General features: G+C 36.7%; 1 protein-coding gene across 1 annotated transcript; it reads right to left on the reverse strand.

Moving 5' to 3' along the window:
- Window positions 1–4,774: 4,774 nt before the first annotated feature.
- Window positions 4,775–23,477, reverse strand: LOC122084999. Its single transcript, XM_042653420.1, has 16 exons — window positions 23,242–23,477; window positions 23,115–23,155; window positions 21,846–22,329; window positions 21,325–21,418; window positions 20,582–20,768; window positions 20,234–20,489; window positions 19,897–20,112; window positions 19,720–19,806; window positions 19,499–19,633; window positions 19,114–19,227; window positions 18,688–18,935; window positions 18,479–18,559; window positions 18,164–18,395; window positions 17,832–17,930; window positions 17,528–17,713; window positions 4,775–5,154 (listed from the first exon to the last, which is right to left on the reverse strand). The coding sequence occupies exons 3-16, from the start codon at window positions 22,191–22,193 to the stop codon at window positions 5,053–5,055; spliced, it is 2,385 nt and encodes a 794-aa protein (XP_042509354.1). The 5' UTR covers window positions 22,194–22,329; window positions 23,115–23,155; window positions 23,242–23,477; the 3' UTR covers window positions 4,775–5,052.
- Window positions 23,478–24,362: the final 885 nt, after the last annotated feature.

The raw sequence follows: 24,362 nt of genomic DNA on the forward strand, positions 1-24,362 counted from the left end.
ATCACCCACCATGCATGTTCACCTTAAAGACTAGAGAGAGAGTAACGACTGTAAGACTTAGTCAAACCAAAATGGGATGAGAGATTTTTTTATTTTTTGTAGAATTGTGAGAAATTACCTCATGAAAGATAAGCTTTGTAAATGAAGAAAAACAACATTAGGATAATAAATGCATAATAATCACACTATGTTCTAAAGGCTTATTGACTTATTCAAAAAAAAGTTTTTATTTTTATTTTTTTACATTGGATAAAATTCGGTTCGACCAAATTATTCATGAATTTTCAAAAAGTCTATAAAATTGGAGAAATTTTTAGAATTTCTTATTTGATTCGGATTCAGACCGAATTATTGGTAAAATTCTGTAAAATTTTGTTCGGCCAAATTATTCATGAATAATTCGGAGAATTTAATAACTAGGCTAAGGATGGGGTTTTCCGAGCTAGGAAGTCAACTACTTCATATGAGAACTATTGTTTTGGAATGCTCATTTGAACATTAGTTTATTTTATTTTATTTTATAAATGATATAGCTATTACTTTCTGTTCGATAAATAAAAAATTATATGGATAAATTTTGAAAAAAATGTTATGTGCACGATCTTGTGTGTGCACACAACCGTCATATTGAATTGAAGGGGTGCACCATAGACTCTCATCTTCATTAAATGGCTTTGTGTATACCATGCATAATCGTGCACAAAATCCTCCCCATAAATTTTATAAAAAATATATATGCAAATTAACCATTTAATGTCATATCTAAACTCAATTGTATACGCTCCATTTATTAATTTTTGTTAAGTTTTATCAAGAAAATTGCAAGTCTACCCCAACTAGTGACTGCTAATTGGGATCTGCCCCTAAGATAGAAATAAAAGCAAAAGTATGACGATAATAATATGTGATTATTATCTATCTACCAATTGGATTGTTAAAAACACATATTGTAATTGTTGTTTTGAAAAATAACATTTACATAAGACAATTATAACTTTTCTAATCATATTAAAAATAAAATTCTATGTAAATTGTTTAAGGTGGAACTTGTTTAGGCCTAGATCCCGTCCCGTTCCTTCAAAGATGCAACAAGAGTAATGTTAATGGGCCCTAGGTAGCCCTAGACCTAAGACAACCCTTTTTATTATGTTCACTTAGTTTGGATCAATAACAAGGAGTGGAGTTCAATATTTTTATTGAATTTTATATATTAAATAAATAAACACCTTAGCCGCTGCACCTAACTTCTTGGGATCATCATATGAGAGTTTTCATCTCATATTGATCTGATCTTGTGTAAATGGTATCACAATAACCCCAGGGATTAGTCAGGTCAAAGATTCGGACACCTTACATATCAAAAAGAAAAAAAAAAACCTTAGTCTACTATTTTTTATGATAATTCTATAATTATGTCCCTTTCCATTTTTTGTTGCACAGTTCAATTTATTTGCAATAAGTAGAGAGGTGTAGTGAGCATCCAACGATTGAGAGGGTCTGATCATGCACCTCAATCATTGGATACTCACTGCACCTCACCCCCTCATTGTAGACAATTTTGATGTGTTTATTCTAGATTGCTACATGATAAAGAAGGAAAGTAGACATGATAGAGGGATGTACTAAGGGAGAGGGTACAAGGGATTTGGAATTCCAGTCGGGCCAAGAAAAGCAACATGCCTATGTTCTTTCTTGTTAGAATAATAATAGTACCGGTCCCATGTCTAGACCAAGGGCATTATCATAATAAATCGGGCTTCTTTTTTTTTTTCTAAGAAATAAATTGGAGCAATACTCACCTTGCATAGGTTGGAACTGGTGTGGAAACTTGCATAGGTTGAACAGAGGCTCGGAGGGGGGGGGGGAGACTCCTACGCTCTAGTATATATGTGGAGGAAATCCATGACCTATGTATAATGGTAATACACACGAGTATCTTGTTGTCACCAAGTAGGTGAACCTAATCTTTTTGTCCACTGTTTTATTTCCCAAAGTTGTTTAAAATAGGGAGAAATTCTATCATTTCACTTATAAATTATATTAAATGTCGCATTAAATGACTTTAAACTTTTGAAAAACCTTTGTTTACCCTGTCACTAAATATTGCATCGAATAAATTTGGGGCATAAGACAATGAGCATAAGAAATAAGGTTACAACCTTGTTGTGACTTTTTTTTTTACTAACAACGGGTATCTAGGCCTTTGGCTTGACTACTCCCGCAGGCCAATACTAACCCCACAATTGCATAGACCGAGTCATACTAGGGTTGAATGAGAACAATTCAACTTTCATTGAAAACAGTGAAGAGCATTAAACACCCCCTGTGATGGTGTGAGTGGCTCCAAGGTGTGCTTAGTGGGAGTTGAACTTAAGACGTCTGAGTTTACGACTCATACCAAGTTCGTTGCTCACCAACTGCACTACCCCCTTGGGTAATCTTCTTGTGACTTGGTCACAAGACTCACAACAAGATTTTCCTAGGTGCATCTAAAGGTTACAAACGAAATTTTGTAGCTATACATTGTTTACCCCCATAAGATGACATGTCAAATATTTTGAGAGGCTAAGAATGTAAATTGGCTATTCCCTTCCCTATCCCTCTCCTCCCACTCCCTCCTACCCTTTGGCCCCTGCCTGGACCCCCGGCACCCCATCCCTCTCCAACTATCCCCCTCTCCCTTATCCCTTCTCTCCCAATGGTTCCCTATCCAACCATAATGGCAGGAGCCCTCATTAGCTACTCTAGAGAGTAAGCAAGCTGCTCCCCTGCTCAAAATACAAAGAACTCTTTCTTCCCTACTTGCATCTCCACCTAAATTATGCTTAAGAGTATGATTTAAAGTATCTCCAATATCGATACGATACCCTTCGATACGTATCTTAAATTTAACCGATCGATACGACAACTAATATCGATACTTTAATCCTTAATCTTTGGCATATTGTAACGTATCTCCGATATGTAATTGAGGAGTGTCAAAATCTAGCCCGAACCGATAAAATCGACCGATAAAGGTATGTTGGGACCGGCTGAAAACCGATCCAAACCGAATCGACCGATAACTAAACCGAAGCCAAACTGAATGAAACCGATAAAAAAACAAATGATTATGATATTATAAATTGGTGAATTGAATATCCATTTTTTCACAATATTAGTGAGAAAAATTTTTATTGTAAAGGGAATTGTTACAAATCATTGAATATTAGGTTATGAATAGAGAAATTGATTTGTACATTGTAATAATGCTTCCATTGATTTCCTTGTTCACTATATAAAACTAGTTGGATAGTTAAATAAATAATTAGGGATAATAGGGTTTGTTTGTGATTTCAATATTAGTTATCTTCTTAGTAATTTGTTATCTATTAGTTTCAATATTAGTTCCCTTACAACGATAAACCATGATTTAATCATAATCATAACTATTTTTTAAAGTGTTTTTTTCATCAAATTTTATCACTATAAAGTTATGTATATAAGATTTCATTATGGTTCAAGCCCAATAATAAACTGATCTAAATCAATATTAACCCGAGATTGAAAAACCAAGATAAACCGAAACCAAACCAGATCGAAACCAAAATTGACCGTAAACCAAAGTTTCTTAATGGATTGGTTTTGGTCTCCCTTATTCTTAGACCGAAACCGATTCAACCTGATCGAAACCGAACCAAACCATCCAATTGACACCCCTAATATGTATCTTAAATTTAGCCAACCAATATGATGACCGATACCGATACTTTCATCCTTGCTTAAGGGCTTATGCAAAGTGAGCTAACTTATGCATTGTAAAAACTACCTTGGTTCACACCATCCCTAGTGCCAGATTTACGAGGCTCTCCACATTTCAATGATTGCAAGTTTCCCTAATAAATAGAGACCGTGACAAGCTAAAGGCAGGGGTGGTGGATTAAGTTAGACACACTTCTGAAACAAAGAGATGAGACAGGTAGGGAGAGGAGTGGAGATCAGCCATAAAATTACAAAACTAACCCCACTAATAAAAGTTTTTTAAGTAGAGTTGCAAGAGTCCATTGTAACTGGTTTGGTCACAAACTTGCTTTTTTTTTTTCTTAATGTTGGTTATCAAAGTCTTCGGCCTGACTAGTCTTGCAGGCCCATACTAACCCCACAATCACATGGACCCGGTCATACCGGGATTGAAAGAGAACCATTCAAGGAAGTGAAGAACACTAAACACCCCCATGAAAATGGCCCCAAGGAGGTAAGACAAACTTACCATCTATCAACAGAATTTGCTGACAAATTTCTTGATGGAATTAAAGATAAAATCAACTTCAACGATTTTTAGGCATTCTTAATTATGTAGCTATTTTTGTCCGAATATTTGACAAATTTGTAAACCTTTATGTCGCAGAAAAACCCTACTCTATGGTCTGCTGACCATACTCAAAACTGTCAAACCAGTCTCATGTCTGAGAATTAAACCTGTTTAGCCTTCAAAATAGTTTGACTGAAGCTTCTGACGTTGATTATTAAAGTCAATATCCAAGGTTACTTTGGTCAACTTGTTTATAAATCAAGTGAACCATGCCAGAGTAGGTTATGGATCAAGATTGACAGATTCCAACTTTCATAATACAAACAAATGCACAATACAGAAGTAACTCTTTCAACCTGCATTTATGCATCGATGACTGAATGACATAAAGGCAGTAAGAACTAAAATTATCTAAGTGGATGCAATTTTTCCTCTTTCCAATTCATTAGTTCTCTAAGATGAAGTAGGTAATACGTATAGTGGTTAAAAGAATCTTATTCACTGCTTTTGCTTGATATGAAAAACTTGGCCAAGGTTATATACTATTTAAACTTGCAACTGAATGATATTTTCTCCCTTTTTGGATATGATTGTTACAATGGGGCTAGCCCCAAATTATAATTGGACGCCACTTACTCGTCTAATTGTGCAGTCCTCACATGTTCAGTTGTTGAATGCATAGAAGGGTCTTTGCTTCTTCTTCGCTTCAGCTCAATAACTGGGATTTCTGTAGTGTAGTTTTGCTGATCATTTGCAACTCGTCACCTGGTTTTTACCAAGCACTCTGTTGGCAATCCGTAGTCCTTTTTCATGTAATTGAGTTGACGTCTCCAAGGATCCTTGTGTAACTTGTAGTGTAGAACCTTGGCAAACAAAAAAAATCAGCTAGATCAATTGCTGAGACATTTTCCTACAAGATCATTCATTCTACCACACAAGAATTGTATACCTGATAAAAATAATGATGGGAAACATAATTCATATACGTGCTGAGTGAGGAAAGCCTCAATAACTCTGCACATAGTAATACTTGAGACAAGATTTCTTTGTGAAGCAAAAGAATTGAAAACGTGAGCTTTAGAATGCAGTGAGTGATCAAGATGACATATGACTTATTCTAGCATGTAACTTTTGGATAAGAAAGAGCAAACGCTGCTAATAACTTCAACTAAAATGTGCATATTGTTACCCAATATGCTCTGACGTAATAACAAATATTTTTTTGACCTTTAGGATGGAGTCGTAGGATCTTCATCTTCTCTCTTTCTCGCCCCCCCCCCCCTTTTTTTTTGAGTTCTACCATCTTTATCATCAGGCATTACTAGAGTAGTTAAGGGGCCATATAAATGAATTTTAGCTTATATAAAATAAATTACATATAAAAATGTCTCAAAACTGATGCGCATCATTTAATGTCAACGTTGTGCATTAATTACTGCATGACAAATTATCATTCTTAAAAATCTGAAGGTTCAAGGTTATTTTGTGAGTATTAAAACCTTATAAAGCAAAGAAAATTCAGCTAGATCAATAGGTTGGACATGATTTTAAGCACCACACATGTACACATTATAGATAATTTTAAACAAGAGTACCACACACGCATTAGCACCACCAATGTGCAAAACGTAAGTGATGCATATTGAGATAGAGGAAAGCCCAAATGTTTTACTAGGACATGTAGTGACTTATTCTAAAATCTTACGCCACTCATAGCATGCAATTTTAAGAGTAGACTAACGTTTATATAGATAATATGTTTCAGCGTTACCCACAGAAAAAAAAAAAAAAAAAAAAAAAAAAGAACATATTTCAGGATTAGTACAGAAATATGAAGAGTCGAGGCCTGTATTGTTGTGGGACAGAATGGAACATTTGAATTACTCATCTCCTGAAAAACAGGCAATATGGGCTCTGATACCAAGCATTCTCAGAAGAACCTAGCTAGGTTCTCAGGTCTGTTGGTGTTGAAATGACAGACCTGGGTGACGAACATATTTTACCCACTATACTTCTAAGTATAATAACCTACACAACAACAAAAAAAAAAAAATCCATTGTTGTGCCTGAACAATACAGAGAGTAATTACATAATGAAGTTAATGACCGGGGGGTGGGGATGGTTTAAAGTATCTTTGATACCGATACGATACCCTCCGATACGTATTTTAAATTTAGCTTACCGATACGATACATGGAATTTTTAAAATCCTTTCGTATCGATATATATCCTACGATACATACCAATATGCATTGATACATCACTGATACACATTGATATAATACAACATGTACCGATACTCTATGGAAAATATAAAATTGAGGTGAAATATACATTTCGGAATGTATCGATCGATACATATCGGTCGGTGTATATTGTTGAGTATCAGTACATATCGGTGAGTATCGATATGTATCGATCAATACATATCGATGAGTATCGATACGTATCGGTATATACCGATACAATGCGGTACGGTCATATAATGGCTAAGATGGGTAATTTTTCAGAAAAAAACACGATTTTTGAAGGGTTTTTGTTCCAAAGTTACTGCCAGCCATATTTCTCTCTAACTAAAGTGGAATCAAGGTTGGGAACAAAGATTTTACATTTATGGGACAACTACAAACCTTGAATTCTTAGTGCGATACTCTCAACTTTAGTGTTTATGCATAATACATGTTATCAATAGATTTTTTTAACAAATTTTTTATGCAAAAGTGTTTAAAAAAGTGTTTCTTATACATTTATGTGCGTATCTTTAGCGTATCTCCGATACGATACGATACCCTCCGATACGTATCTTAATTTTGGCCGACCGATACGGCAACTGATACCGATACTTTAATCCTTGGGTGGTAAGGAAACTGACAACTTATGAGCATAGGGGCTCAAACAAACCCTAAATATGTAATGTAACCATTTCAATGTTCAAAGGATGGATAGGGTGTAAAACAAATAAGGCTAGCAAAAGGGCAAAGCAGATAAGGAGAGAGAGAGAGAGAGAGAGAGAGAGAGAGAGAGAGAGAGATTACGATCAGAAGGAAAGACAACAACAGGTTTGGATGAGAGATGAAAGATACAATTTTGGGAACACATGGATGAATTGACGCATGGTTTTGGACCAGGTGAAAAGATTATTATGGGAGGGGATTTGAACGGAAACATTGGTAGGGATAGGAGAGGTTCATGGAGGTTATGGAGTTGGGGAGAGGAATGAGTAGGAAGCTTAGTTTTGGACTTTGCAATAGCCTATGATCTATCCATTGCAAATACTCTTTTCGCTAAAAAGGAAGAACACTTAATTACATACAAAAGTTGACAGCATTCCAGTCAATTTGACTTCTTCCTAACTAGAAGGTCCGACAGATGGATGTGTAAGGATTGTAAGGTTATTTCTGGGGAGAGCTTAACATCCCAACATAGATTGTTGATCATGGACATGTGCTTCTGTTTGCCGAAGAGTAAAACCAAGGAAACCTATTAGCCCTAAGGTTAGGTGGTGGAGATCGAAAGGAGAGGCAGTGGGGTCTTTTACGGATAAAGTGGTGAAGCATGGGAAGTGGGATTGTGAAGGGGACACCAACACGATTTGGAATGAGATTAAAATCTTGAGAATTCAAGGATCCTATCAAAAAGCACGATTTGACACATCGCAGGTGTAACCATGGTTTTAAGTATCTCCGATACCGATACGATACCCTCCGATACGTATCTTAAATTTAGTCAGCCGATACGATACACACCGATACGATACACACCGATACGATACATTGAATTTTTTAAATCATTTCGTATCGATATATATCCTACAATACATACCGATATGCATCAATACACCACTAATACACATCGATACGATACGACATGCCTCGACACGACTCAATGAAAAATATAAAATTGAAGTAAAATGTACGTTTCGGTATGTATTGGTACGTATCGGTGAGTATCGGTATGTATCGATCGGTACGTATTGGTATATATCAGCATGTATCGGTGAGTATCGATATATATATCGGTAAGTATCGGTGAGTATCGATACGTATCGGCGCTACGGTCATATAATGGCCAATATGGGTAACTTTTCAGAAAAAAATGATTTTTTGAAGGGTTTTTGTTCCAAAGTTGCTGTCAGCCATATTTCTCTCTAACTAAAGTGGAAATCAAGGTTGGGAACAAGGATTTTACATTTATGGGACAACTACAGATCTTGAATTCTTAGTACGATACCTCAAGTTAGTGTTTATGCATAATACATGTTATCAATAGCTTTTTTTAACAAATTCTTTATGCAAAAGTGTTTAAAAAAATGTTTCCTATCCATTTATGTGTGTATTTTTAGCGTATCTTAGTGTATCTCCGATACGATACGATACCCTCCGATACGTATCTTAATTTTGGCCGACCGATACGGCGACCGATACCGATACTTTAATCCTTGGGTGTAACTATGAGCTGTGACCACAAAAACTATAAAATATTGAAAGATAATCAATTAAGAGGCAAGATGTCAAGAAATCAGCTGAAGATTTAAAACAAGAAAAAGAGTTTACATTAAGAAATACAATATTCGAATAAAAAACGAAATGTCAAGAAGAAAGAGTGAATGGAAGTGTAAAGAAGAAGAAGAAGATAGTTTACACAGATGCACCCCTTGCTGGACCACCATTACTACCATATTAACTCAGCAAAATATGCCCACCTAATTAAATAAAGAATTAGTATCATCACTACCATATGCTAAACCATACTAATGATTGCAAAATAAATCCAACTTTGACAAGAAGGAATCCAATTTTCTTCAATAATGAACCGCAAAAGGCCCCAAATTAAAGGAAATGAGTTGTGCTTAATTTCATGTGGTTTGGGCCTCCAAAGGAGCAACTTTTTCCTTGAAAACGAGGCAAATTCATTGAGTCCATGATGTTCCCTGATACAGATATAAGCTCGTGGAAGAAGAATTTTCGGACTTGGGTATGGTTCATTTTTTTGGGACAAGCTGAATCCGCAGATTAATAACAAGAACAAACAACAACAAACTAAGCGAGCAAGGAAAATTGGATTCTAAAACAGATCAAGAGGGGGGAAGAGATGAGAAAAGACGAAAAGAGAAAAATATGAGAAATGAACAAAAGGAACATAAAAAATGAAATATGAAGAATGCACTATGAAAAGTGAGAGGTGAAAGTTGAAAGCAAGAGGAAAGAGGCACAGCTTAGCAAGTCAGGAGAATCACAGCGAAATGGGGTCAGCCACATGGATCCTTCCTCTCCAATAAGCTGTATCTGAGGTCATACTTGGTATGAGACCTAAACCACGCATGTCATTCCTCATAACTTCTCTTATGGTCATTTTAGGTCTGCCCCTAGCTCTTGTAACCCCTTCAATCTTAATCCTATCACTCCTTACTGGGGCATCACTAGGCCTTCGTGGAACATGACCATACCACCTCAAACAGATTTCTTGGAGCTTGTCATTGATCGGGGCAACTCTCAAATCAGCTCTAATACGCTCATTTCTTACTTTATCCTTCCTCATTTTGCCACACATCCATCTTAATATCCTCATCTCTGTCACACACATCTTCTCTATATGACACTTCTTAACTACTCAACATTCAGCTCCTACATCATAGCCGAACACACAACAGTCCTATAGAATTTTCCCTTAAGCTTTAAAGGGATACGCCAGTCACACAACACTCTAGACACACCTCTCCCTTCATCTATCCCACTTTAATTCTTTGAGAGATGTCATCTTCTATATCACCTTCTTTATTTATGATTGACCCAAAATATCAAAAATGGTCCTTCTGCAGAATCTCCCTCTCCTCAATCTTCACCGTTTCATTATTCATCATAGAGTGACCGAAGTTACAAATCATATATTCTGTCTTCGATCTACTAATTTTAAAACCTCTTGTTTTTAAGGTTGATCTCCATATTTCCAACTTAGTTTTAATCCCTGCTTTAGTCTCCCTGCGGTTGAATAAGGTAGGCCCAAATTTAAGTCCTCAATGGGTTATATGGATTATGGGCTAAGTAATTTTGAGTTTTCTATTGTAAAATGTCCATTCTATAAGACCAAATATTAGGGATTTAGGCCCTATACAAGATTAAGTAGTTAGTTTCTATTTTATAATAATTTTTAAGTTGTAGGTGGGCAGACCTCGGGAATTGGTAAGCTTGCTCCATTGTGTCCTAGTGATTGTGGTTTCAATTCTGGAAACAGCCTCTCCGTGAAGCAAGGGTAAGGTTGTTATATTATTACGCTCCCTAGACCTCCAGTGGCGGGAGCCTTGTGCACTGGGTACGCCATTTTTTAATAGTTTCTAACTAGTAACAGTAGTTACTTCTAGGCTAAGTTAGTATTGTTATTTAGTTGTTTCCTTTTTCTTCGACTTCCTAATTTTTTAGAGTTGCCACACTATGAAGGACCTCATTCTAAGGGTTTGTGGGAGTCCTCTTTTCCCAGGGATCTTCTGTATAATGTACGCCCCGCCACTGGTTTCGCCCCTGTTGTAATACTAATGCATATAGGTCCTGACATTCCTCATATATACAGGGTTCTGATAATCATATGCCAAACAATTAAATAAGCCTCCATATTTCAAATGATCAGCAAATAAAATTTAAGGTCCACAAGTGCTGGCTAATATGTACTCTTATTGTCTATTCATTATGTCAATAGTAAGCATATGATATTAAAATGAAGTATAAGAGAAGCACAAAACAAAGTAGCCAAAGCTCCTCAAGAAACCATCAAGGGCATGGGACAACCCACCCCCCCACCCCCCCGGGCGAAAAAAAATCCCTGCTTCTCCCCACCTTTCCCATCACACATCCACTACAAAAAATGGAACTTCCTAAATGATCTTGAAAATAGAAAAATCAAGCTACTTGAGCTCCCATACAATCATGGTCCAAGATCATGGTGAGATCTCGGAAATTTCGTGATTTTTTTTTATCAAGATGAGATATGCTACAAATTACAAAAAGGACATCATCTCGGTCGAAATTTCAGTATCTTGGCCGAAATTTTGGTACCGTTTCGGCGAGATATCGAAATGATACCAGCCAAGGCTTATAAATACAACATCTCGTGAGGGTCTCGGTGAAATTTTGGCTCCTCCTTGCATTTGAACAAAAAATCACTCCATTATCCACTAATTAGCCACATCGTCACATCTATTGCCTTGAAGATTACTCCAAGTTGAAGATCTAAACATTTCAAGCTTTGGAAAGGTAAACCACTTTCCTGAAAACCATTTTTTTTTTAAATAGTCACATAAACACATGTTGGATAGGGCTAAATTTTTTATATGTTAAACAATAGAGGCCAATCTATGGCCTCACGGAGTCAAACTTTTTTTTTGTTCATAAATATTTCAAAAAAATTTCTGGTTTAAAAGATGCATTTTTCATCAACATAAATTGTATTTTTTTATGTTTAATATAGCTTTGATGGAACTCAATTATATATATGTTACTCCCTATTGGCTGATCTACAACTTTATCGAAGCAAAAATTTTTTTCAGAGGAAAACGCACATCAACTCCATCGTATTGGGCGTGGAATCCAACGAGGCTTCATAGTTCTTTCTAGTAGACAGTCATTATAGTTAGTGTTGTATAACTAATATGTTTGGGTCCTTGGGACTTGGGATATTGCCATTTGGGACTTTAAGATTTAAAAGTAAGACACTCAGTGGAGATGCATAATATATTACTCTAGTACTCTAAATATTAGTTTTACTATCATATTATACCTTGTTCTATCAATGAAGCAGGTAAACTCTCCAAAACAGTTCGATGGTTGCTACCAAACAAGGTTGCAACTAAACCGAGTTAAAAAAAAAAAAAAAAACATTAGATGCATTAATATTAAAACACTCTTATGTTCTAATATTTTTGCAAATTTAAGTTCTAAGTATATTTATTAAGCTTAAAACAAGCTACCCACCAAGTTTCCAATCACAATATGGCAGTTTGACCACTGAAACAGTCAACTGAGTAAAAAAAAAATATCCAACTCACCAAGATTTCGATACTTCGGTGGTTCTGAAACCACCGAAACGAGACAAGATTTCGAACCTTGCATACAATGACATAGCAAAAAGAATGGTTGTGGGGAGAATCAGAACAATTATCAAGAACCGAGAAATGAACTCTAAACTGATGCTGCAAGTGAGTTAACCATAGGCCTCAAACCATTAAATAACTAATACGCCACCAGACAAAGACAAACACCAACCTAGTAAAACATAACATTAAGGATACAACCAAAGCACAAAATGAGATGTCAAACATTCTAACTATTACGCAATTAAACCCAAGAGTTGCTTAAAATTTAAAAAGCACATCTTCCACCTGGGACACCCCACCTCCTTTTCACACTCCTTAGTCTACAATGCTCTCATACCCAGTTAGTATCAGAAAGGCCCCTCAGATCACTGAAAATACTTAACACAATATAGATCACATACAAAAAAAGCAAACTACATAGATTAAACTGTCAATATGCCGTTTCCTAACAAGTTGGTCATGATAAAGTGACAGTGTCCAAGTTTTATCTCCATCTATTTAGTGGAAATATTTTACTCTTGGGAGCAATATTTCAACGCCATAAATATGGTTAACGAAAATTAACGGGCCACGAAGAAGTCCTTAAATCAGGTCCAACAGCTAATATTAGTCCCTGCTTTCCTTTTGGTTAAGGAATCTTATTTAGAATAATAACATAACTGAGACAATTTAACACACAACAAAAGGGGTGCAACAATGGCAAGCCAGCAGGAACTACAATGGCATCGACAAATTCTTCCCTACCAACTTTTCTTTACCAAAAATTGAACTTGTCAGGTCAAAGCCTTCCGTAGACAGGTCATAATCATATCAATGTATATGAATGAGTACATGAATCTCAAATCCATATTTGATTGTAACCAAAGTGTGTAAGGCCGATTCTCCATCTCAGCATGTGCATAGGATATTTCAGTTGATCCTTACTCTGAAATATTGTAAATTCTTCATTTCATTATCTTCCAAACTAAATCATTCTAGATTACAATAACCCATTTCACAGCATTTGGGGTGTTTTCAGTTATTTATGGTGGTCAATCCTAGGTGCTTTATGTCAAGTTCTTCACTGGTATGTTTATAGGAAAAGTGCTGATGTAGGACTAGGTTTGACAAGTCAAACTAGACCCAAACAACAGGATCTTGTAAACCAAAGAACAACCATAATTACCCAAACATTGGCGGCAATCAACAGTCCAGAAGTAATCAATCAACAGTCATTGAAAACCAGAATTCTCAAATCCAGAACCTGGAATTTCTGAGCACAGAGACTACACCAACAAGTAGATTAACCAGCAATAGGAATAGAGTATTGAATAAGACACAATCAGCAGCAAAACACCACAGGAACAGATAAACTAAACCAGAACTCAACTCTAAACAGCAGGTTCTGAAACCTTACAGTCGATCCCAGCAGTTTCAGGAAATTCAATAGCAGAATATTAAAGAGCCTATAATCAACTCAGATTACTAATTAGAAAGGTCCAGTCCATCGGAGAATAAAGGCAGCAGTCAAATACAACACAGATTAGACAAGAAAATCTGGGTAGAACTTTAATCGGACAGAACAGGGAGACTTCCCATAAGTCTCAATCCCCTGGTCAGATCCCTTTAAATTTTGGATTGAGTCTCCCATTCAGCAAGGGCAGCACTCGACCAGAATTTCAGATCCATCTGATGGCTGTCTCTTAGATCGGTACAGGTCGGTGGGAGAATCCAGAACTCTTAAAACCCAGAAAAATTCTGCAGAAAATTCAGATTACTTACTTGGGAAATTGAAGAAGATAACCACAATAAGAGAAACCAGAAATAATAAGAATCCACTCAGACTTCTCGCCGTAGAGTGTCAATTGGATCAAACACCAATTCCTTTAGCCTTGATCAAACACAAGACAACTCTTCATGAAGAAGACAATAACAACAACCATTAATTTTTTTTATCAAAATCATTCTAGGCTTTTAGGAGCCTCCTCTTCTTTATTTATAATGTTAATGGGGGAGGAAATTACAAAATAGAAGGTTCCTCAAAAGGAAACCAAATATTCTCCTAATACAATAGTTACTAAAAACTGAAATTAGAAACTAACTGAAATTAGAAACTAGTTGAAAAAGGAAACTAACTACTAATGACTTGACTCAATTAATAACTTGACTACTAAAAAAACAAATATAACTCAAATCAAGCCCAACTAAAAAGGAAACTAATGAAAATGGAAACTTACTAGTAATCCCGTACTCAATCTTAGACTCCCCCCTTTTAGACCCATAAAAGTGGTCTATTACACTCAAAACACATGGGATCAAAGGCCTAACATGTATGGAACCCAACCCTAGGCTTATTCCTAATAAAACAAGCCTATTTTGGTAATTAATCTGCATCAATTCTCCCCATCTTGAAAAAATTCGTCCTCGAATTTTGCAGTGATAAGGAGGAAACAACATGTGCGTAGCAGCTTTAACCATTCCTAAATAAAATTCTGGTTGCTTGTAGACTTTTGGAAGGTAGTCTTCAAGGTGTGGAGCTTTCTCTTCAAAGAACCATGATGGCATAACAAACTCTATATGCTCAACCTCTGAATCAATACCAGCTGTGAATGTCGTGTGCATAGAGTCGTCAATGTTGGTAACCTTCTCATCAAGGATTGGAACAAACACTTCCTTTTCATCATGAATCTCAAAGACTTGTTGTGGAGTTCTTTCAGTCACTATCTCATCTTCCACATCTTTAGTCTTGTCTATTATGCTCTCTTCAATGTAGAATCCTTCACTGGAGTCTTCTTCCATGGTTTTAGTCTTGTCTACTATGCTCTCTTCAATGTAGAACTCTTCAGTTGAATCTTCTATCTCTTGACCTTCTGTCTTTGAAGCTTCAAGAACCATCTCTTCAATGTGAACCTTGACTTCAAGTTCTTTTGGTTTGAATAGAGGTATCTTCACTTCACATAAAGGAGTTGTGGCACTTGGGGATATTGAAGTGTTAGGTTTAGTGGCTGAAAAATTCTTCTTGACCTCCCTAGCTTGGTAACCAAACCTTCTACTTGGCTGTGCCAGAAGTTCCTCTGCTCGAAGAGCCTTATCAAAGCAATCTCTCACTGTTTACAGATCAACAACACCAATTTCTCTCTTAACTTCAGCTCGTAATCCCAGTCAAAACTGAGAAAGTAATTGCCTCTCATTCTTCCTAATGCTTGTGAGAGAATAAAGTGCATCAAATTTGTTCATGTATTCCGCAACATTCATATTTCCTTGACGAAGAGAGTTCAACTGGTCTTATATACGAGCTCTGAAGTTACGTGGCAAGTATTTATCTGATAACTCAAGCTTCATCTCCTCCCAACTAGTAGGTTCTCTACCACGGTCTTCTAACTCTAGCTCATAGGTCCTCCACCACTCACAAGCAGCCCCAACTAGCTTAGCACGAGCTAGTTTCATCTTCCGTTCCTCAGGTAACTCATAATAGTCAAAATAGTCGTCTAGTGCGACTACCCAATCATAGAACAATTGGGGGTCATATCTCCCATCAAACTCCTTCAGATCGGGCTTGACCTTCTGTGAATCTCCAAAATACCTTTGTTGCACGGGACGCTCAGTCTCAAAATATCCTCTTACATGCTCTTCAAAAGTAGGTTGTGCTACCGGAACCCTTTGTGGTGCTCTCAGATTAGGGTTTGCTCTCCTGTTAGTCAACTGAGCAACTACATTCAATGGGGTTTCTACTTCGGGTGTTGTACGTGAATTGCCAATAGGCGGTTGTGGTGGGGTCTCTTCATTCAACAACTTGGCATCCAATTCAGCCTTCAATTCAGTTTTCCATTTTTGTAGAAACTCCATAATAGAAGCTAGGGTGGGGGTGTTGTTCTCAGACATGCTCTGATACCACTTAATGTAGGACTAGGTTTGACAAGTCAAACTAGACCCAAACAACAGGATCTTGTAAACCAAAGAACAGCCATAATTACCCAAACATTGGCGGCAATCAACAGTCATTGAAAACCAGAATTCTCAAATCCAGAACCTGGAATTTCTGAGCACAGAGACTACACCAACAAGTAGACTAACCAGCAATAGGAATAGAGTATTGAATAAGACACAATCAGCAGCAAACACCACAGGAACAGATAAACCAAACCAGAACTCAACTCTAAACAGCAGGTTCTGAAACCTTATAGTCGATCCCAGCAGTTTCAGAAAATTCAATAGCAGAATATTAAAGAGCCTATAATCAACTCAGATTACTAAGTAGAAAGGTCCAGTCCATCGGAGAATAAAGGCAGCAGTCAAACACAACACAGATTAGACAAGAAAATCTAGGCAGAACTTCAATCGGACAGAACAGGGAGACTTCCCATAAGTCTCAATCCCCTGGTCAGATCCCTCTACATTTTGGATCGAGTCTCCCATTCAGCAAGGGCAGCACTCGACCAGAATTTCAGATCCATCTGACGGTTGTCTCTTAGATCGGTATAGGTCGGTGGGAGAATCCAGAACTCTTAAAACCCAGAAAAATTTTGCAGAAAGTTCAGATGACTTACTTGGGAAATTGATGAAGATAACCACAATAAGAGAAACCAGAAATAATAAGAATCCACTCAGACTTCTCGCCGTAGAGTGTCAATTGGATCAAACACCAATTCCTTCAGCCTTGATCAAACACAAGACAATTCTTCATGAAGAAGACAATAACAACAACCATTAATTTTTTTATCAAAATCATTCTAGGCTTTTAGGAGCCTCCTCTTCTTTATTTATAATGTTAATGGGGGAGGGAATTACAAAATAGAAGGTTCCTCAAAAGGAAACCAAATATTCTCCTAATACAATAGTTACTAAAAACTGAAATTAGAAACTAGTTGAAAAAGGAAACTAACTACTAATGACTTGACTCAATTAATAACTTGACTCCTAAAGAAACAAATATAACTCAAATCAAGCCCAACTAAAAAGGAAACTAATGAAAATGGAAACTTACTAGTAATCCCGTACTCAATCTTAGACCCCCCTTTTTAGACCCATAAAAGTGGTCTATTACACTCAAAACACATGGGATCAAAGGCCTAACATGTATGGAACCCAACCCTAGGCTTATTCCTAATAAAAGAAGCCTATTTTGGTAATTAATCTGCATCAAGTGCATAACTGGAAATAGTAAGGAAGCTACCTGTATGAATGTGGAAAAGACATCATCTTCAGTAAATTTCAAGAACTCAACAGCCCAGTCATCCACACGGCCAGAAGCTTTTTTCTGACGCTCAGCTTCAAGTAAAACAGAATCACGATACAAGAACCTTTGCCAGATTCTTTGAACATTCGCCAATTTGAATTCTATTTCTTCTTCATTGAATCCCTACAATAAGTAAAGAAGGAAAAAAAAATGAGAACATCAAGCCACGACATTAATTACCAATTCTCCCAGGTAAAAATTTTATGATCCAACTTTGGTAACAAACAGAGAAAACAATTACCCTTAGAATCTTTATCAAGTTTGGAATATCATCCTCGTGAATTCGCACAGCAAAGCTATCATAATTGAGCACATTCTCATATGGCAAGTAGATCCCATCCTGAAATGAAGCAAGACACCAATAATCATTGTAGTAACATAACCTGCTGCTCATCTTGGCTTGATAAGATCTACTTAGGAGATATATTAGGTAAACCCAATCATTATCCTAATTCCCGAATCATAACCATCTAACCAGAATGTTCACCATATAATACTGTTCACACTTGTCAGTTGCCTCAAATTTCCTCTTGTCCATGCTTGGAAGACAAACAAGGTGGAAGAAATCAATACCTGAATAACCACAGGGATGCAACCATGTAGGACACTATCTTCCATTCGACCACTCCAACCATCCCCAGGTAAAACCGCACAGAAAACAGAGCTTGCCAAATCCTCATAATAATTCACAGCCCGTATTGCGGTTACAATAACATTTTCTGCATGTTGTTTACCTAGTTTTCCTTCTTTGTTTGGGCTTGATCCAAATTCTTCCGCCAGTTTTTGCCTGATGCCCATGCTATACCTAAATAATTGACACCAAGCAGAGGCATTAGGAATGTAAGAGTCTAATCCGAATCCATGAGGAGTACATCTTGTTCTACATACGTATCTTCTGGCCTGCCATTATCATAAGCTGGTCCAAGATTTCCGTTGAAGTAGAATAGTGTCTTACGTTTGTCATGGGGCCTGCAAGCATAAGGCAAAATTGATTTTCATCTTTGCTTGGCCAAACACCAATTGGTGGATTCTGTCCCCTTTAACGAGTGATGTTAAAGAAAGTAGAAAGCTGAATAAAGTTCCAATTTGATATGTACCTCGACCACAGTTTCAATCTTAAGGAACTTGGATCTGGCCGTTTCCATGCAGGAAGTACAAGATCCTTCTCAGGCTCAAAGCAAGGATGATTGCCTCTCTTATGTGAAGGAATTTGGTCCCAGTTGTCAGGCCAATATGCTGTTGTTGAGTGGTTATGCTTTGAATTTGTGTTTCCCCAGTGTACCAACATCATGCTGTTCCAAATCTCTTTAGGAGCATAGCAAGCACCTTCATCCCATGAAAAAAACTGCCTTTGGATAAAGATGCAACACCATTAGAAACACACAAAGGAGAAGATAAGAAATAGAACAGAATTTCTTAATAATTTTTTTTCTATCAATAACAGAGTAATAGATTTTCATTCTCTTTTGCTCTACCCAGATTCCTCACTCTCAACCAATGAAGATTCTCAGTCTACATAATACCCAAATATGGTCTCTTCCTGCTGAGCGATTCCAGTAAGGATAGTTCTCAATTATATGATCATATGCCATCTTATAGTGCTCGAGGGTTAGAGAGCTCCTCAAACCCATGTGCTCCTGAAGTTCCAGAAAAACAGAGATTACAATCTGGTACAAGAATCTTAGCTAGACACATAGATATGAATACATTAAGTAGCTCACAACTACCAGGACAAAAATTCTGGGCAACCTTCTCAAGTAGTCACACAGTTCATTGATTACATAAAAAGCTAAGTAGCTTGTGTGATCCAAAGTTCAAGGATTCAGAGAACCACTTAAGGAAGTAGTTTATGATGTACAAAGCAATCATACAAACAATACCAAAGCACATGTGAGTATAGAATTATACCCGCATACTCAAGTGGGGTGCATCATCAGCACGAGTTATAATGCATGAATCTAGAACAGGAACATAGAAATAGTCTGCTTCTTCACCATTTAATGTTCGATAAGGGCTAGCAAGGATGCTTTCATAGAGCGCAATCTGCAAAAAAAGTGTGTCAAACGACAATGGATGCTGCAATAACTTCAATATTTTTGTGCTGGTATCATCAGGGAGTCAAGTTAAACCTGTGCCCCATACAACTGATCTGTCCAGAATGTTGCATTCCGACCATCATATATCCGGTTTACACATTCAAACTTGAAATGCCGACCCTGCAACACCCAAGAACAACATATGAAGAAAATGAATAAAAGTTTACTGTGTACTTTGTACGGGTAACAGTTGTAAGTGCCTATTATAACCTCAAGGAGGAGACTGTTGAATTCAGACGGTAAATCATAGACATAAATGAGGGGCCTTTTCTTTTTAATCACAGCTTTAATGTTGACAAGGCTGCTGCTGGTTTGTGCATTATCAGGAACATCAACTGTGGCTGGCCGAAGCCATCGAGGCCACTCTCGCACAGATGATAATACAGATGGGATACTGCAATCTGTTCCATACCAACCACTGTCGCACTAAAGATGAAAACTGCATGCAGTTAGTTGGTCATATCAGAAAAAAAGAATGGTAAAATCAAATATCATGACTTTAGACTAGAATATACACTAAATGTTGAAAGCTTCACTATTTTTATACCTGACAAAATCCACCACGGCAATGTCCACGACCAGAGCATTGGTTAAGGCATGTGCACTGCACAGGAACTTCACAGAAACGACCCCAGAGGCCATCATATTTGCAATCACATTCCTCCTTGAATTTAACCTTGGATGCATATGCTTCCTTCGGGTCCACATTACACCATCCAGATTTGCTACTGTTCATTGTGAAAATATCCAGATCAGGCTGTGACCAATTGGCCACTTTGGGAGCACCACGTTCAGATGGAGAGCTGAAATAGAATTATTATCCTCAAATTAATTTATTTGTAGGACAACAGAGATACCATAATTGAAGCTAATACTAAATTTCAGTATCCCTTACCTCAGTTCAAACCCACATGCCTCTGCAACAGGCCGATTTGGATATTTTGTGCCTTCTCCACAGAAACACATTGCTTTTGTTGTATCACAATAAGAGGCACAGATTGACACAACCCATGGCCCATATGGTTGCTCTGGTGTTCTTGGATGATTGCACTCCAACTGCAGTCTTTCGGAGCAACCTTCCCCTGTTTGATTAGGCAATATTGAGGATCAAAATGATTCATGACTGAAAATAAATTCCATCAGAAGAAAATGAGATATATACAATATATGTTGTTCATTTTCCTCAAAATTAATAAAACAAAAGCAGTTTACTTCTACACTTAATCTTATCCATAAAACTGATAATGTGTTTCCAGGTGCGATATTGCACTAATTTTATGGAAACAATATTTTCAACATTTTAATTAAAACAAGAGTAGCCTTACAAAATGAACAAGGGCAAGGAATTAAAATTTTATTTTGATTGTCAATTGGGAACCCAGAACGATGAAGCTAGGATTTAAACAACTCATATTGTTAGGGAACTTCCAGTTATATCACAAGAATGACTTGGAAGCTAGTTGTTGAATATAAAAGCTAGCTAACGCAAAATTCATAGCTTGAGAAAGGTGCCCCCTTCTTTTCCCTTTCCGGGTAAATAGTAAATAATGAGGTGATACCCCAAAAGGTTGAATAGCCATACCCGAAAGGCCTAAACCATGAACTTTTGAAAATAAATTAGGACAGATTGATACTGACCAGAATATCCATGAAAGCATCTGCATTGTCCCAATTCCCGGTTACAAACACCTAGACCACTACAGTCATTCTTGCAGTCATTCCCACCTATTTCCTGTCACCACAAACAAGAGTTATAAGCAGTTTTTGTATTTGGAAATCCAACTGATCCAATATTTTAATTTACACAAACCAACAATTTCTTCAACAAAGCCAAATCTCATGTAAGGAATTTAACGATGAAATAAACAGAAACAGGGTAAAACTAAAAAAGAAACAAAAACTAGCAATTCCCATTTTAATATTCAAGAACAATTCATCTAAGAAGAAGTATATCAAAAAATAAAACTAAAAGTTCCTCTTCCAGAAAAAAGGAAAAAAAAAAACTGAAAAGTTGAGCAAGATAATCCCAAGTGTTGTTTCCTCAGACATCATGTAACAACAACTAAATCAATATTCAAATTGACACTCCAAATCGAGGAAAAATAATGAGACCAGTTGATCAAAATGAGAAAAATTCTAAGGATATTCCCATTTCCTACCTCAACAACACTGACTGGCACAGTAATTGAATCACAACCAGAAAGCCATCGGCCAATCTTTCCTTGCCATGGCGTTCCATGGTAGTCCACAGCTTTATGCATGTCTGCCGGGAACCGACGTTCTAGATCAAGAGTTGGCACAATATTCTTTGCCACATGTTCCTTCCCTCCCTCACTTGATCCATTAACTGGAGAACAAGAACTCTGAACTTCTCGATTTTTGATGTAATAGAGAGAAGAAGGCACCAAAGGAAACAAGAACAGATGAACCATTGAAGCCAACACCAAAAGTGAAGCAATTACTGCTACCAAAGACCATGAACATCTCCATGCCTGAAGAAGGCCCATTATCTCGAAATACCTTTCTGTCTAAGATCACCCCAATCAACTCTATGAACTAAAATGAGTCCACTCTTTCAAGCTAAGGGCATAAGATATACGGCTGTCAAAACTCAAAAAGCAGAAGTTGCTTGCTCAACAATGCCTGTAAAAAAAAGAAGGGAATTAATGCATATCTGCATAGAAGCTTCCATACATAAAAAAAGGAGGCATTGTAGCTAGAGAGATTTCCATATCTTTTTATTTTTTTTTTGATATGGAGATTTCCATATCTTAGAGAAAGTAACACACTAATACTGTTGAAAGAATGACACCTCACAGTTCATCCAATCAATCATCCAATCAATCAACTATTATGGTCTCTCCCCAAATCACTCCAATGGATACATTATCTCCCAATTCACAGCTCACATGACAACCCAATGTCTCTCAACGGATATATCTTTCCAATATTATTTTATTTTACTTATTCTTCTCCCTAAATCTTGGAATCATGTAATGACTCTCTCCTCTTGTCTTTAACTATATAAGTGAACACATGTACAATGGAATCTTCCTTCGTCTCATTCTCAACCAAACCAACTAGAGAGATGAAATAAGAGCTGTCTGTGATCAAGTTGACCACTTTGCTGTTATACTTCATACATTCACAAGGCAAGCAACTGTTACTTTCACTCAATCTAAATTCAGAGATTTTAATCAAATGGGTACCATTTGAAATTGTTAATTCATATATGTAACAACCAGAACCAATTGAAACGAAGCAAAATGACTGCAAGTAATGTTGAACACAGAGGATCTAAAACCAAGAAAGATAACAATCCCAAAGTTCAAAGAATAAACTAACGAAAATCCCTATCTGGGTCCAATCAGAGCTACAAAACGTATCGAATCATGAACAACATTCAGTAAAATGCAAATAATGCTAACCTTTACGCAAACTACAGACGCAGATTTCGAAAGAAATGAACCTGCAACATTAAACAACGGATTAACGACGAATGAAAAACACAGATGATATATTTCAGTCAAAATTGTTGTTCATTTCGAAATATACCCATTAACAAGAGCTGTCTGTTCTTCTTGACCAAAACCTCATCTTAAAATTATAGTAAATAAAAAAAAAAATTAAAAATGAACGAATGAGAGAGCCAGAAGGGTCGTGGGAAGGTTCAGAAAAAAAAAATTGTAGATAAATATAAAAGATTCAGAGAGCCGCCAAGCCAAAGCCTATAGCTGTCCTGCTTGGAAGGTTTGGGCAAACTGGATACTGTTATGAATGTGGACATCTTTTTTTATGGTAAAGTTATTAATGTGCACATAACATACATTGAAAAAAGGATCCGGGTGTCAGTATCAGGGTTACAAAATTCGGATCGGATCGATCAGTATGGTATCGGCCTTACCCATCCACTAGTAGATAATAAAAAAAAAATGTTATTGAAAAGCATGGGTAAAATCTGTTTGATGCGCGGTATAGATTGAAAGAATACGCCAAAAAGTTGTTAATCATCTCCAGGCTCTAGAAGTAATTTCATTGATTTTTCTACCCCCCAAAAAAAAAAAAAAATTTCATTGATTTCATGCCTATTTTTTTTTTTCATACAGTATTTTAAAAAGTATCTACCCAAGATGCTTGGTTTTGTCCACTTTTTCTAATTTTTTGGATTCTGCATCTAGTAAATCTGTTATCAGGATCGAGTATCACGTATCGATGAATATCTTTTATTTTTTGAAAGGAGTAACTTACAAAGCTGCTATCAATGAACTATCTGATATAAATATATAGGGAATTTTTTTTGTATCATCCCTAAAAATCTCCATAATTAAGGGTGATCCCCAAAAATGACAATAATATCTACCATAACCTTAATGTGTAACACCATTAACTTAAAACATGAAAAGACTTTTTTACCCTTCTAATTAACCTCTAAAATAACAAAATAAATGAACTAGAAAGTTTTGAGAAGTGGATCTACAAAATCCATCCCTTGATTACCGGTGAATTATGTTCATAAGAATAACAGAGGAGATAGATTATCCAGTATCCGCCCATCTCCAATTAGGGGTGAAATAGGGCCGAGTTGAGCCAGGTTGGGCCGGGTTTCTTAAAACCCTAACCCAATCTTACCGGGTTCATGCTCAAGCCCAACCCTACCGGGCTCAAGGTTGGGTTGA

Source organism: Macadamia integrifolia, chromosome 7 (assembly GCF_013358625.1).
Source record: "Macadamia integrifolia cultivar HAES 741 chromosome 7, SCU_Mint_v3, whole genome shotgun sequence".
In the NCBI taxonomy this organism is placed as follows: domain Eukaryota; kingdom Viridiplantae; phylum Streptophyta; class Magnoliopsida; order Proteales; family Proteaceae; genus Macadamia; species Macadamia integrifolia.

What these genes read in the sequence shown, in the direction of transcription:
- LOC122084999 (XM_042653420.1), bottom strand. Translation starts at nt 22,193, where the DNA reads ATGGGCCTTCTTCAGGCATGGAGATGTTCATGGTCTTTGGTAGCAGTA. An exon ending in GCCGTGGTGGATTTTGTCAG is followed by an intron (nt 20,113 to 20,233) that starts GTATAAAAATAG and finishes TTTCATCTTTAG; the next exon opens with TGCGACAGTGGTTGGTATGG. An exon ending in CAGGAAGAGACCATATTTGG is followed by an intron (nt 18,936 to 19,113) that starts GTATTATGTAGA and finishes ATCCAAAGGCAG; the next exon opens with TTTTTTTCATGGGATGAAGG.